At 41.1% G+C, this 15,000-nt stretch overlaps 2 protein-coding genes across 7 annotated transcripts in view; one reads left to right on the top strand and one right to left on the bottom strand.

Annotated features, from left to right (window-relative positions):
* Positions 1-15,000, bottom strand: part of Pi4KIIalpha (phosphatidylinositol 4-kinase II alpha) — a 77,045-nt gene that overhangs the window by 14,751 nt on the left and 47,294 nt on the right. The window contains exon 1 of one of the 5 annotated variants that reach the window (XM_043012992.2): positions 3,003-4,313. The exons of the other annotated variants lie outside the window; for them this stretch is intronic. Coding sequence (XP_042868926.1) covers positions 3,003-3,321 — 319 coding nt within the window. The 5' untranslated portion in view covers positions 3,322-4,313. Of the gene's footprint in view, positions 1-3,002; positions 4,314-15,000 lie in introns of those variants that run through there. 5 annotated transcript variants of the gene reach the window in all.
* The window catches only part of LOC122251244 (4-hydroxyphenylpyruvate dioxygenase-like protein), a 60,088-nt gene continuing 55,463 nt past the window's right edge, over positions 10,376-15,000 (top strand). Inside the window, exon 1 of one of the 2 annotated variants that reach the window (XM_043012989.2) lies at positions 10,376-10,505. In XM_043012989.2, the coding sequence (XP_042868923.2) occupies positions 10,409-10,505 (97 nt within the window). In that variant the 5' untranslated portion in view covers positions 10,376-10,408. The remainder of the gene's footprint in view (positions 10,506-15,000) is intronic. The other variant, XM_043012990.2, reaches the window with a different exon arrangement.

Raw genomic sequence — 15,000 nt, forward strand, 5'->3', positions numbered from 1 at the left:
GTCCTTATATCTCGTCCCACAAAATGTGTCATCCCCTCAACCGGCTCCAATGGGTTAAACACAGGTTTTTACTTCCTCTTCCCAACCTGTTCATGTAATCTCGGCTGTGGATGGTTATTTTTCAAGTTTGTTTATGAAAGTACAAGGATACAGAAAAAAAAAAAATTGCTGTATGTACTCCCATAAAACAAAAAACTGGAATACTTTTATTACGCCAAATATAAAAAACATAATGAGCTGATATGGACAACACAAATATGGCTCTAGCAATGAGTTGAAATGGATATATTTCCAGGCCAATGCACAAGGACACACACCATGCAATTATTGTATTTACCAAACACAATTTGCCTCGCCCTTTCTTATCACATCAAGAGCATTCAGTTCAATTGCACCTTTCATGCCTTTTGCTCTTACTTATGTATTTCTAGCACACTTTATGTTGGCCTTTAATCCTTTACATAAAATAGGTTTATAAAGTCATGCCTCGTCCCTTCTTATCAAATCAAGAGCATTCAGTTTAATTGCACCTTTCATGCCTTTTGCTCTTACTTTTGTATTTCTAGTACACTTTATGTTGGCCTTTAATCCTTTATATAAAATAGGTTTATAAAGTCATTACTAATATCTTTTCTCTGCCTATATGTTTTCAATTTTAATAGTCTATTCAGAACTGATTTTATTGTAATAACACTTGAATCCCAATTCATGCCTCCATGATAAACATGATATTGTCAAACATAATAAATGTATTGGTTTTGATAACCAATTGTACCAGACATAGAAAAGGTTAGAGGTTATGATATTAAGTAACAAAATAATCATGTTTATTAACCCATTCACGACGGGGGCATTCCAGCCTTGCATGTCACAATGCCGGGGCTCTCGAACGCATAGGTCTAAATCAGTTAAATAAACGACGCCGTATCGCGTCCCCAGCGAATGGGCCTAGAATGCGCGGTACAGCAGTGTACCACCCGTCACGAGAGGGTTAATATTGTTACTCATTTGTTTTGTCCCTAATCACCCTCATTACTATACATTTAACCCACTAGCTTAACACCTCGGGATTCATGGCCGCACTAGCCTTGGCTGAGTACTACCCCGGTCACCCAGTGCGCTAGCCTTGACCAAATATCTCGTCCCTGGCGTCTGACCGAAAAACCACTAGACGTGATATCTTGTCACCCGTCGTTAACAGGTTAATAATTCCAATCATGCCTTTCATCACCTTCACATTATCATGACTGTTTATATTCTGCTATCAATCTTACATAAATATAATCAGCAACAGCAGAAATTATCACTATTTTAGCTAATGTATTTTTCAATATGAAGAGTATAAGCACCACTGTATAATGAGGGTAATGCATAATACACAAAACATGAAATAAACAACAGACAAAATCATGATAGTAAAAGAATGTTACAAAACATGAAATAAACAACAGACAAAATCATGATAGTAAAAGAATGTTAACGACATTGATTTTGCATTGGAACATCTCTTAATCATATACAAGCAACAATACTAACATCATCAAATATAGTCACAACAGTAATAATTGTCAAAGTAAACGCTAAAGAGAATAATCCTAATTGGCATGGAGTATCTTCAGTGCATGATAACCCTAGTTATTACAGCAGTTATTGTAATGAACTTTTGATAATAGTTTTTCGGTCATATTTTGTAGTCAAATAATAATGTTATAATTTACTATGCCATAAAAAGTTTTAATAATAATATCAAAGGGAACAAAATGAGCTGAAGCAAGCATATTGGAAGCAAACGTCCCAAATATGATGTGAACACGTCATGGTGCAAACACAATTGAAAACTACGCATCTTGGCTGGGTTATGAGCAATGTACATAAGGTGTCTCAAGTAGTCTCCAAATGTATTCAAAAGGTTCTTTGAAAAAGTACTGGACCAAAACAAAAACAGAAGGAAAGGAGAAAAGTGAGACTGAAGAGAGGAAAGGGGAAGAGAGAGGAGGAGTAAGAAGCTGAAAGGGAGCACAGATAACCCATAAAGTTACATTCTCAATACTACCCTCAGGTACATAATTTTCTTCTTTTTTTTTGTGAGTGTGTGTGTGATTTACACCTTCAATTTTGGCAGAAACACCATTCTTTTATTAATAACCATAGATTTCTACCAAATGCATGGATCAAAATCACTCATATTTCATCAAGAGCAATAGAAAAAGCATGTTTTCCAGCGTACCAAACCTAACCTAATCCAGCAAGGGTGCTCTGTCCCTTAGACACCTTTCATTTAGACACAAAGCCACCTGAAAAATCAGAATTTTACCGAGGCTCTCCAGTCTCTTTGGATAAGCCCATGCCTGAGTCCGGATCTATCTTGTTACTGGTTGTCAATGTTGTACTACTGGTGATCCATAGCACATTCATTATCTACCTTTATGAAAATTAGTACTGCTTGTGAATAGGCTCAAATCAAAGGCCCAGTAGAGATCTACTTGGCAGTAGTATCAATATCATTGTGACATTTATAGTGTCGAAAAGCAATAATATCAACCAAGCCAACTTGACGTATCTTATTTAATCTTTTACTATAATTGCTACCTTTTTAGGAAAATAAAATTATTTCATTTTAGCATTATACTACAAAGTATGACCCAAACAAATATCATATTATAGTAAGTGCCTTATAATTACCACTGTAATAACAGGATAATAATTTACAAGAGAGAGAAGTGAGGAGAGGAGAGGAGTAAGGAAGAGAAAGGAGAGGAGGGGTGAGGAGAGGAAAGAGGAATGGAATGAGGTGAGGAGAAAGGAAAGGAGTGAGGAGAGGAATGAGGAAAGGAGAGAGGAGAGCTGTGAAGAGAGAAGAGAGAAGAGAGAGGCAAGGAGTGGAGAGGGAAGAGAACATCCTACCAAACAATTCATAGAATCTCCTCTTTGTTTCCAGTGACCTCCTTCAGCATGTTCAAGGATCCCCCAGTCCCTCGACCCACACTACTTCCCCACACTACCTGGCCAATGGTTGAACTCGTCGACGTCGTGCCTGGCGCCAAGGAGGGGCTGGCTCTCCCTGTTGCTCCTCGGGGACCCCATGCCCGTGTGGCTGGCGGCGGCTGAAGAGGACGACGCGGGCCCGAAGGCCACGTCGGGAAGGAGAGCGGAGGTGGAGTCCTCCGAGGCCTCCGAGGCCGTGGAGAACGACCTAACCCTCTCTTCCGCCGCCGAGGCCGCGAGGGAGGTCGTGGCGGGGGCTGGGGCGGCTGCTGGAGGCGGCGAGGGAGGAGGTTGTGCTGGAGGTCCGGCCAGGCTCTGCTCTGCGTCTGACTTCATGGACGCGCTATTTTGCCTCTTCTCGCCCCTCTTTCTCTCTCTCCTCTTATTTCTTCCTCTTCTCTCTCTCGTCAGCCCTTCGTGGAGGGTGGAGGGGGTCGGAGGGAGCACTCTAAAGCATCATAAACAAGGGCTTTTTCTCATCCAGGATCAGCTGTCGCTACACCAAAACAAAACAAGGCTCGCCATGACACTCGTGGTGACGTCACGGAAGCAAGCGACGAGCGGGATGCGCAAGTAGGAAGACTACTATATTTCTACTTTCTCCGTCAATTCTGTCCTTGTTATACATACATTACTAATTTTTACCCTATCTCCGCCTTTTTTTCTCTTAAATTCCTTAAGATTCTCGCTTTTAAAATTATTCTATCCACTTTCTCAACCTTACTTCGCAACTATTTATCCACCTTTTTATCCGCTCCCTTTCATCTTTGTCTTTTCTATCCTCACGATTATCATAGAGTCCACTCTTCCGTACGATGTAATCCCCTTCCTTCCAATTGACGATAGATTATGAAATAGTCCAGAAAAAAATTACTGGTACCCGAACCAAGCAGTGAAAACTTGTGTAAGAACTTCAGTCACATGATTCCCCTTAGACATTTTTCCTTCACGATTAATTGTTTCCAATCTCGCTCACGTCACATGTCATTCTCATTATCTATGGAACACTTTCTTCCTCATGAACGGCTCTTTATTACACGAGCTGAACGTGGTCGACAGAAAGTCACGGGGTAAATTCTTGGTCTCTTTTCTCTCACATGACAAGATGTGTGCGTATGTGTGTGTAGATACGTACGTGTACGTGTGCGTGAGTGTGGTTGGTAACTAATCCCTTCTCTTTCTCTTGCATACATAGGCTATATCTGGGGTGGGTGGGTTGTATATCTTAAAAGGGAGGCAAATATGTAGAACAATCGGATGTCCTTGAAAGCAACATCAAATGATATAATAACGCATCCATGACATATCAAGAGATACGAACTGTACGATGGTAAGAGAAAACGCGAACGAAATGTTGTGAGATTTGTGATACTTGACGCGAGCACACGTGACTCAGACTCCCTGCTAGAAGGACACAAGCCCTCCCCTTGGTTTTATATGTTCATCTATTCATTCACTGTCTTTTATTATTTTGAATCGCTTACCATACTGGTTTCTCGTGTCTCTTTCTCTGCCTGATCTATATATTTTTTCTTATCCTCTGCGTTTTCTCCCCTTTTCTCTCCTTTACTCGCGTATTTACTGCTATTGTCTCTCATTCTATTTCTTAGTTCTCTTCTGTAGACTTCTTGTCTCTTCTGTTCGTTATCTTTATTTTTTTTTCCAAATCTCCTTCTCCATACTTTATTCTCCTTCTCCACCCCCACTCTCAAGAAAATCCCTTCTCGCTTATATTCCTTCCAGAGAAACATAGCCAACAACTAAAGTGGAAGCAGAAAAGCTGTGCTGGACTCCGTGATCCACTTCAAGGTGACACTCGAGTGGGGACGGCGAGGAGGAGGAGGAGGAGGAGGAGTAAAAGCAGTAGTAGTAGTAGATGATAAAGAATATGAAGAAAAAAAGTAGTGTGAGTGAGTGAGTGAATGAGTCAATTTAATGTAATAAGAGACGACAGAATGTCCCAAATCTGGGAACATTTCATGATACAACAATCAACCATTAGTAGCAGTGGTAGGAGAAGGAGGACGAGAGAAAGAGCGAGAGGATGACATGGCACAGCCCTCGTCACAGAATGGTTGGTCTGTGAGATCCACAGGAATATCAGTGCGATCGATATCTTTATTCCCTCTGATAAACTATCGCAGCTGCTTTATTGTGTGGTTGTGGGGGAATGGAAAGGCGGGGTGGGGGAGAGGGAGAAAATACCGATAAGGGAGGGAGGAAAAGGGGGGGAGAGAGAAAGAGAAAGAGAAAGAGAGAGACAGAGAGAAGGAGACAGAGACAGGGCGAGTTATGCTCTCAGCAACCCTTCTAATCTTATCTACCACAACAGCGAGCGACAGACTTCATTTCCTGACTAAAATTTTCGGACAGGAGGAATCCCTCGTTCATCATTTCATAACTCAATCTGATTACCAGTTTTTAATCAAATCAACCAAACAAACAATTACTTATGAATCACGCCAAACCCTCGACACCAGAGAGACGAAACAGCCACGTGACACAATAATGTTAAATAACGATCGTTGCCTTGTGTACCGACTCTAAGTTACATAGGAAGACGAGATCTATAGTTCGGAAATACCTGAAAGAAGGGAACTGAATTCGGCGGACGTACACACTGTCTCGTCTCCACCTAGATTAGCTACGGTCAGGTCAAATCGGGTCACCCTCAACTCGCTAAAAATACAGCTGTGATTACTGATCTTCCTCCCTTCCTTCTCTCCCTCTCTCCCTCTCTCTCTCTCTCTCTCTCTCTCTCTCTCACACACACACACACACACACACACACACGCACACACACACACAAAGGTTATACATAGCTGACCTGACCTGACCCCTTCCCACTTCCCAAAAGCCGGATATTGATCTTCACTCATAAAGATTAATTTCCATTTCCGGGATGAAGCAGAGAGAGAGAGAGAGAGAGAGAGAGAGAGAGAGAGAGAGAGAGAGAGAGAGAGAGAGAGAGAGAGAGAGAGAGAGAGAGAGAGAGAGAGAGAGAGAGAGAGAGAGGGGGGAGGGAGGGAGAGAGGGAGGGAGGGAGAGGGAGGGGAGGAGGGAGGAGAGAGAGGGAGGGAGGGAGGAGAGGAGAGAGAGGGAAGGAGAGAGGAGAGAGAGAGAGAGGAGAGAGGGGGGGAGAGAGAGGAGAGAGGGGGGGAGAGAGAGGAGAGAGGGGGGGGAGAGAGGAGAGAGAGGAGAGAGGGGGGAGAGAGAGGAGAGGAGAGGAGAGGAGAGAGAGAGGAGAGAGGGAGAGAGGGAGAGAGGGAGAGAGAGAGAGAGAGAGAGAGAGAGAGAGAGAGAGAGAGAGAGAGAGAGAGAGAGAGAGAGAGAGAATTGGTAGTTGAATATAATAAGAAAGGTTGCATGTCTTAAAACTGGGGAACTTTCAAAACAAAACAAACTAAGCAACTGGAAAAACGAAGTTCAGTAACAACGACACATAATCATTTCGCAGACGAGAGCGACAATTATTCTCAATGAGGTGCGACCAATTAGTCTCTGTGAGCGCAACTTAATTATCATTTTTTCGTTGCCACGTTCACTTCTATTATCGATATAAAAAATACATGTTTGTATATTGCACTGTCAATAGAAAAATGCAACGTCAAGGTATTGCATATCGAACTTTTCAATGACATAATCATGAAAATGATAAATACGGGAATCGGAGACTACAAACTATGCAGAAGTTTCGCACAACTTTTGTAACGAGAGCGGTTTTCCTATCAGCTTCATATAGCATTTCCTAACACTTCCAACACCGCAATTGTCTGTTGTATTGTCTCATGTGACTGTCAAAATGCATGACGTCATGCTTCTCTCCTCCTACATTCTCTCTCTCTCTCTCTCCCCCCCCCCCCACAGTGAATCATCAACCCTCAGTATTTCATGGTTACCCGTTTTCTATGATACCAGAGCAGCTGTTGGCAAATTGTGTTTTCTCTAAAAGTTATAAGGTAAACTACAATAATTATTATGAATCGTTAAATGTTTTTCTTTCGTCTGTCCATTATTTCTCAACTCAAAATAATGTGTCTTAGGTTTCAAGTAATCATTTCAAACTAGTTTTCTCTATCGTATATATGATTTTCCTTTTCATCTCGCCTACTCTATTTTTTCAAATTTCACAATCACCATCTATAGATAGAGGGTGAGGATCACACACACACACACACACACACACACACACACACACACACACACACACACACACACACACACACACACACACACACACACACACACACACACACACACACACAAAAAAAAAAAAAAAAAAAAAAAAGAAAGAAAGAAAGAAAAAAAAAATGTTTCATCACTGTCAAGTGTACGAATACATATCCATACATATACATGAATATTTTCTTTTCTTCTGTCAGTCTCTCTCTCTCTCTTATTCACTTTCATTATGTAAACCACTATCACATTACGCTATACATCTCATTCGAAATCACATAATAAGCCGCCAACCCATATTCTAAGTCATACTCCCTACTCTGTCCCTCTATTTCTTTCTCACTTACATACACACACAACTGCATTCTCACTATCTTACTTCACTGTGATTGGAAGTATCTTTCTCACTCTCACATAAGTACACACGCATGTCGAAAATGAAAATGATATTGATGATGAAAATGAAAATGAAAATATGAAAAAAAAATCACAAACGTATCACCATCACGCTCATCTTTCCACCGATCTCTTTTCCTCCTCGAGAAAAGGGAACAGACAAAACGACGAAGAATTGTTTATTCCCTAAATAAACAAATAATAAATAACTGATCTAATATATATATATATATATATATATATATATATATATATATATATATATATATATATATATATATATAACATATACATATAACAAAAAGAGAAAAAAAAAGAAAAACCATCAGTAACCCAGGGTAGGTCGGGAAGATGCGTCACATTTTGCAAGAGCTTGTGAGGCTTCTCGCTCGGGTTTCCTGAGTCACGTGATCTATAAGGGAGGGCGGAGGGAAACGGAGAAGGGGTGAAGGCGTGGAGGAAGGGGTGGGGTGGAGGATGCGGTGAGGTGGAAGGGGTGGAGGTTGGGGTGGAGTTGTGGGGTAAGGAGAGGAAGTGGAAGGGGTGGAGGTTGGGGTGGAGTTGTGGGGTAAGGAGAGGAAGTGGAGGGGGAGGAGTAGAGGGAGGGGTGGGGGAAGTGAAAGGGAGAGGGAAAAGGATGGGTTGAAGAGGGTGGAGGGGGTAGGGGAAGGGGTGTGGTAGAGAGGGGTGAGGGGGAGGGGAAGGGGAGGCGTGAAGAGGGTGGGGGGAGAATAAGGATTGAGGAGGGGTGAAGGGGTGGAAGATTGTGGTGGAGGGAGTAGTAGAAAATGAGAAAGGGATGAGTGGTTGGGCGAAAAAGGAGGGAGAGTGGAAAGAGAAAGGGGGACAGAAAATTGTAAAAAGAGAAAGAGAAAGCAAAGAAATCTGATGAAGACTGACGACTGGCATGCAGTTACATAACCACTTAAGTGTGTATGTATACATATAAGTGTTCATATGCGCGCGCACGTGTGTGTGTGTGTGTGTGTGTGTGTGTGTGTGTGTGTGTGTGTGTGTGTGTGTGTGTGTGTGTGTGTGAGTGAGAGAGATAGAGAGAGAGGTGAGTGTTGAGAATTGAGAGGAGAGAGAGAGAGAGAGAGAGAAGAGAAGAGAGAGAGAGAGAGAAGAGTGAGAGAGAGAGAGTGAGGTGAGTGAGAGAGAGAGAGAGAGAGAGAGAGAGAGAGAGAGAGAGAGAGAGAGAGAGAGAGAGAGAGAGAGAGAATGTATGCATATGAACTGTGTGTTTATGTTCATAAGAGATGTATTCATTGCACGTTGAAGATACCAAGAAAATCCTTTTCAACAATACACTACTAGTACATTGTTTACTATTAGTTCTTCGCAAAGAACTGAAATGGCCACATTTAATCAGAATTTGAACAGAAGTTGAACAGCCAAACTTACTTGTATCACAGGCATTCAACATCTGACAAGGTTAAATGAGCAATAGTTAGTTAGATCTTCTGCAAAGCTAGAAAGTGACTTCTTTTTGTGGATGGAAGGTGACGTAAGCTCAGAGATGATGCCGACGCCTTTTTCATGGCAAGGGCACAGGGTATCAATTATAAGGTTCTTGAAGTCAGTTCTTGTACTAAAACGCACTACTTCTTATGGACACCCATAAATACTTCTCAAAGCTTTGAATTATACTCTGACTCGCCGACAACGAGTAAGTCCATTGCTAAGAGAGGAGAGAGGGAGACTAGGGGGTGGGGGGGGGACGAAGCTATCTTGACAAAAGAGCCTGTAAACAATATGGAGGATTAACTTGGCTCAATTAGTCACCGTCCAAACAGGTGGAGAAAGGCAGGCCCCGAGAACTCTTGGGGGACATGACCTAGGATGAGGATGGAGATGGTGACAAGCATCTTTAGCAAGGAAATTATCAACAAAAATGAACACAATGTCATTCATAATAATAGGAAGAGAACACTAACGATCGCAATGTATAAGTTAAAATGAATGAGCCCGAGGGTTTGATTAGTACATAATAAATAGATAAATAATCAGGAAAATAATTAAATAGAGTGGGTATAATTCCCTCACCCTTCAGTTCCTTCTGTAAAATTAAATAAGTTTGCGTAATTACATGAATTCAGAATACTAATACTGACGTAAACTTGTAAAATTGAAAAGTAAAATTTAAATAATAAAACAAAATAATTAATAAAAAAATCTACAAAGATAAAAGAAAGAATGCTCTCCATGCATCAAAATATTAATAGTAATAATGATGATGATAGTGGTAATTAATAATAATGATAATAATAATGACAACGTAGGAAATGTTGCAGTAATAATATGATAAAAATAGAAAAAACACTAACAATAATTGTCACGATCTATTTCAACAATAAAAGTAGTAATGGTTAGTTTCGATAATAAAAATAATAACTACAATAAGATATCAAAACAGTCTAAATGACGTCAAACATCACAGCCTTTCATCAGTAGAATGATTATTAGAAATCGTCTGCCGCGTCCATGATGTATTTCAAGTGCAGAAGGATGTTGACCTGCGCGCGTTGGTGGCACTGAAATTTCAGTCACTGAATCTCGCGGCTTGCTCATGCCTGCGCGCCATGGGACAGGCAGCACGATAACTTTGAATCGAATTAGCCTTATCTGAACATCTCCCTCATTTCATTAATTCGATTGGAATCCCCATCCATTGGGACGACACACAGTCCTCGTTTTCCATCCGTTGTGTGACTCCATGCATAATCCAAGGCGAGCGATCCCCTCTCGAAGGCATTGTGTTCGAGTTTAGTAACTAACTTCGTGCTATTTCAGGACTATATAAGAGCTGGCAACTCACACGCTGAGCGCATGAACACGAGCCAGATGTATGACGAGTGAGAGAAAGAGAGTGAGAGAGAGAGCGAGAAAGAGAGAGAGAGCCACCACCAGTTCGGGCGAGTGTGCCACCACCGGGCTATTCCACTGTGAGTATGCAGTCTTTTGTGCATGATCCGAGAGCATTTGCATTGCCTCCCTGGGTGAAGTGTATTCCGGCGGGAACCAATCGAGTGTGAACCGCTTGCGGTGCGGAGAGAGCAGCGTGTGGTGATGCAGGGCGACGGTACCGGCGTTGTGTAATCGGAGTTTAAACGACCAGTTCCTTCCCTTCTCTTTAAGGAAAAAAAGAAAGGCAAGAATTTCTGGAATATTTTTATCATAGGAGAAATACACTGGTTCAACGGATAAGCAATTGCGGTAGATATAATAGGACTTTCCATACTGAATAGCAGAGTAATGCAACGGAGCCAAGAAGTAAATTAACCAAAGACTACATAAAGTACACCAGAGAAGAAGGGACGAACGAGGGAAACGGAGGAATGATCAAATTCTTTATCTCTCCGTGTCTCCCCCAACCTTCCCCCACTTCCGGTCTGGAGGGGAGGGGAGGGGGTGAGGGGAGAGGGGGAGATGCCAAACAGATGTTGGGAAGATAACACTATCTTCTTTTTTTTATCTCTTTATTCTTTGGGTTCTTTTAGTTTTTTATTGTGTTGAGTCAACCTTAAAAAAATATTTTCATGACAAAGTTAGTTGTCACTCATTACCTGTGTTGCATTTTCAGTTATATAATTATAAGAGCACCAGTATTCTGGCGCCCTAAAACAGTTACACAACCGATAATCACGCTTTGACACACAAAACACTTGACTTCGCTACCTGGAATTCCTAATGACTCACGTTAATATACACGCTTTGATGTTGCAAAGAAAATGTCCTACCCTTGGCAATTACGGCTAATTATGCAATGGAGGTGGGGGCAAAATGACGAGGGTTTGCGAGGTCGAATGGACACTAAAACACTGGCGGACAGGGAGGAAGGACACACAAACAAGCGAGGTGAGGGCGGTGCGAGAGAAAGTCTTGTTCAATTGATTGCGTCGAAGAAGGTTGTGTTGCATGATTATTGTATTAATTTATTTCTACAAATACACTCTTGGAGGTACAAAGACACGACACAAAAACACAGACACAGGCAGTTAGATTGGCAGATAGGCAGGCAGGCAGTCACACAAACTCCCATAACTGAAAATCCTAATTGGTCCAACAGAACAGTGGTAGATGATATCTTAACAAACGACTGGATTACAGCGGATTTGCCCGTTTTTAATGTATAATTTCCTTGATCTTCCAAGAAAATCGGACATAGAAAATGTAACAGTTCTTCTAATTTTATTTTTAATGCACAGAAAGCTTCCTTTGTGTGAACGAAAGTCGTCAAATGTTTCATGTTCTCCCCTTCACTTGGTTTAATACTCAGACATGATACTTTGCATGACGCTCCCTTGTAATGACCCGAAGGTAAGCAAAGATTTTTTTTCGATAACAAATATTTTTTGTCTTAAATGCGACATGTCACATAACGGTTTCACTTGAATGATCATTTGTTTTCTAATTCGTGTAACAAAACCTTGTTCTAGTAAGCCAATCCCTGCTCCTTTCTTATCGTTGATTTAATCTATTCACCACATTTGTGTTGTCAGACTTATCAATACTATCTTTATTTCACCTGATATCAAAATATTTTTAAGAGGACTTCAAGGAGTGTATTGTCAATGACTGACTATGTTAAAGCGAGATTAACAGACTTAAAAGCATTAATCATTCGCAAGCAATCCAGTTGTCTGCATGGACGCGTTCCTCGCTGACAGTTTCGTGAGTTCATTCACACTTACCGTATTGCATGACCAACTATGAAGCGTGTTGCAATCTATACTCTTTTTTGGGGTAAAGGTTTCTGATTTCGCTGCGCCTTTCCTTTCTAAGAAATATTCAATAATTTAAAGGTTTTCTACCTCGTTGCCGAAAGCAATAATCCTATACTCATACGATTGCTAGTGAATTGAGGATGATGATAATGATAACACCAACAATAAATATAATAATAATGGTAAATGGTACAGATATAATAATTATTACTATTATCATTATAACTATATCAATGGCAATAATAATAATAATAATAATAATAATAATAATAATAGTTACAACAACAATAATAATAATGGTAACAATAAAATTGTAAAACATATCAGAAAGTGCGATCCTGTGGTTGATACACCTGTGATGACGTCACAAACTGATTTGCCTGTGGGTTGAGTGTCCCCGATTCATTCTTTGAACAATACTGATACACTTACAGTTGTTTAGAAAGTCATAAACTAAAAGAAAGAACAAATTGCACTTGTTATTTATACATTTACAGTTGCTTAGAAAGTCATAAAATAAAAGAAAGAATAAATCGCGCTTGTTATTTATACATTATAGTATCTTAAGACTATTTACTTATAGAATTATTTTCGATTGTTGGTTGAGAGTTAATGGTTACCACGATCACTGACCTACCAATATGGTAATTGTATAATGATAATACTAATACAACATGATAACAAAACACAGATGGATGTGAATAATTCCACATGGCACAATGAATCATATCGCGTTTCAAGTATACAACTTTCATCGGAAATATTAAACAGGTTCTGTAAACAAAGTGTTATATTCATACTGCTTTGTAAATATTTGTGTGTGTGTGTGTGTGTGTGTGTGTGTGTGTGTGTGTGTGTGTGTGTGTGTGTGTGTGTGTGTGTGTGTGTGTGTGTGTGTGTGTATGTGTGTATGTATGTGTGTGTGTGTGTGTGTGTGTGTGTGTGTGTGTGTGTGTGTGTGTGTGTGTGTGTGTGTGTGTGTGTGTGTGTGTGTGTGTGTGTGTGTGTGTGTGTGTGTGTGTTCGTGTGCAAGTCTCGACGTTGAATAGCTGAACCCTAATGTTTACAAATACTTTTAAAGTGGGAGATCCATGTGAGTGTCAGAGGTTCACCGAGTGTAAGCAAGGGTGAAGCATGTGATTTGGAAAAAAACATCATTGGCTTTCGCTTTGTACTAACCTCTTCCCTCTTCATTCTTCTTTTCCCCCAAGTTTTCATTCTCCTTATTTATCATCAATGTTCTCCCTCCACCTATAAGGCTCTCTTCATCTCTCTCTATCTCCGTATTTCATTTTACCTCTTTATCCACCTCTATTCTTTTCCTCTCTTTGTATCTTGCCTATTCTCTAGTTCCATTTAAAAAAATATATACTCCTACTTTATCAACTATTATCTTACTAATTTCATCATCTTTCTATATATCCACATGTCTTTTCCTTCCTCCGCCGTTAGTATATTTACGACCTTCCTTCTTCTTTTCCTATTCCCTATTCACTTCTTCCCACGTCTTACCTGTTCCTCTTTTTCCTCTCTCATTTCCCTCCTTCCCTTTCACCCATCCTCCTCCTTTCCCTCCTCCCCCCTCTTCCTTCCCTTCCTACCCCTCCCCCTCCCCCTTCGACCAGCTGGCGGGACGAGTTTCCTCTCTGAATACTGCATGGCCCTCTGGCACGGAGTATAAGGGCGTCTCTTTTCAGTTGCGTCAATGGCACTTTCGGCTTTATCGGCAGCGTGGCTAGTCTACCCTGGTACTGAAATGATAGCTCTCCTCTTCTCTTCTCTCTCTCTCTCACTCACACGAACTGGCCTACACTATCTTTCGTAACTCTTTAAGGTGCAGAATCTCTTTCTGCTTGTCTTATCTAATGTTCATACTTTTTGCTTCACTCCTTCTCTTTCTCTCTGTCTTTGTACCTGTCTTTATCTCTCTCTCTCTCTTCCTCTCCTTCTCCCCCCTCTCTCTCCTCTCCTCCTTCTCTCTCTCCCTACCTCCCCTCTCTTCATATCTCTCTCTCTTTCTTTCTTTCTCTCATTCTTTCCCCAATGTCTTCCTCATTCTCTCCCCCTCTCACCTCTCCTTAATACACACTCTTAAGAGTAAATATGCACATGAATTTACATGCATCCACAGCCAATACGACCGTTACCGAGAAGGGTCGTTTCACCAAGTCTTCGGTCGAAGGAAATTTCACGACTAAAACCATCTTTAAGTGAATGAATAACTCACCATTCAGAAAACAAAAATCTTGCACGATATTTAATGTTAGCAAGAAATAAATGGAATCAGGATTTAAGTGTAGTTGCATAGTGTAGCTGTCTAGTAGGTATCCTACCGCGAGTTCCCCCTGGTGGCATTAAATGTTATGGTGGTGTCTGTTCATTATTTGTTGAGACGGTCATCCGACTCTGGCATTCCTACGAAGACGGTCACTGGAATGCAAGCGTACACAGGACACACCACAGTCAACCACCGTGGTCTTAGACTCGAGGCAATGTCCAGAATGATTGAGTCCAAGTTTATCCAGCCAGCAGCCAAGAGCCCAGTCCCAGCCAGTCCCAGCCAGTCCCAATTCGGCTGACCTGAATGACTACCAGGGGGATGCTGCCAAAATTTCCCCTCGTTACTCTGGCTGGCTATTGATTGTCGTGATTGTTCCAAGTAGGAACGACTCCGATTTTTTTTTTTTTTTTTTTTTGAGGGTGGGGAGGGGGT

The sequence above is a fragment of the Penaeus japonicus genome, unplaced genomic scaffold (genome assembly GCF_977035675.1).
Source record: "Penaeus japonicus unplaced genomic scaffold, GWHDUDI00000001_assembly GWHDUDI00000036, whole genome shotgun sequence".
In the NCBI taxonomy this organism is placed as follows: Eukaryota; Metazoa; Arthropoda; class Malacostraca; order Decapoda; family Penaeidae; genus Penaeus; species Penaeus japonicus.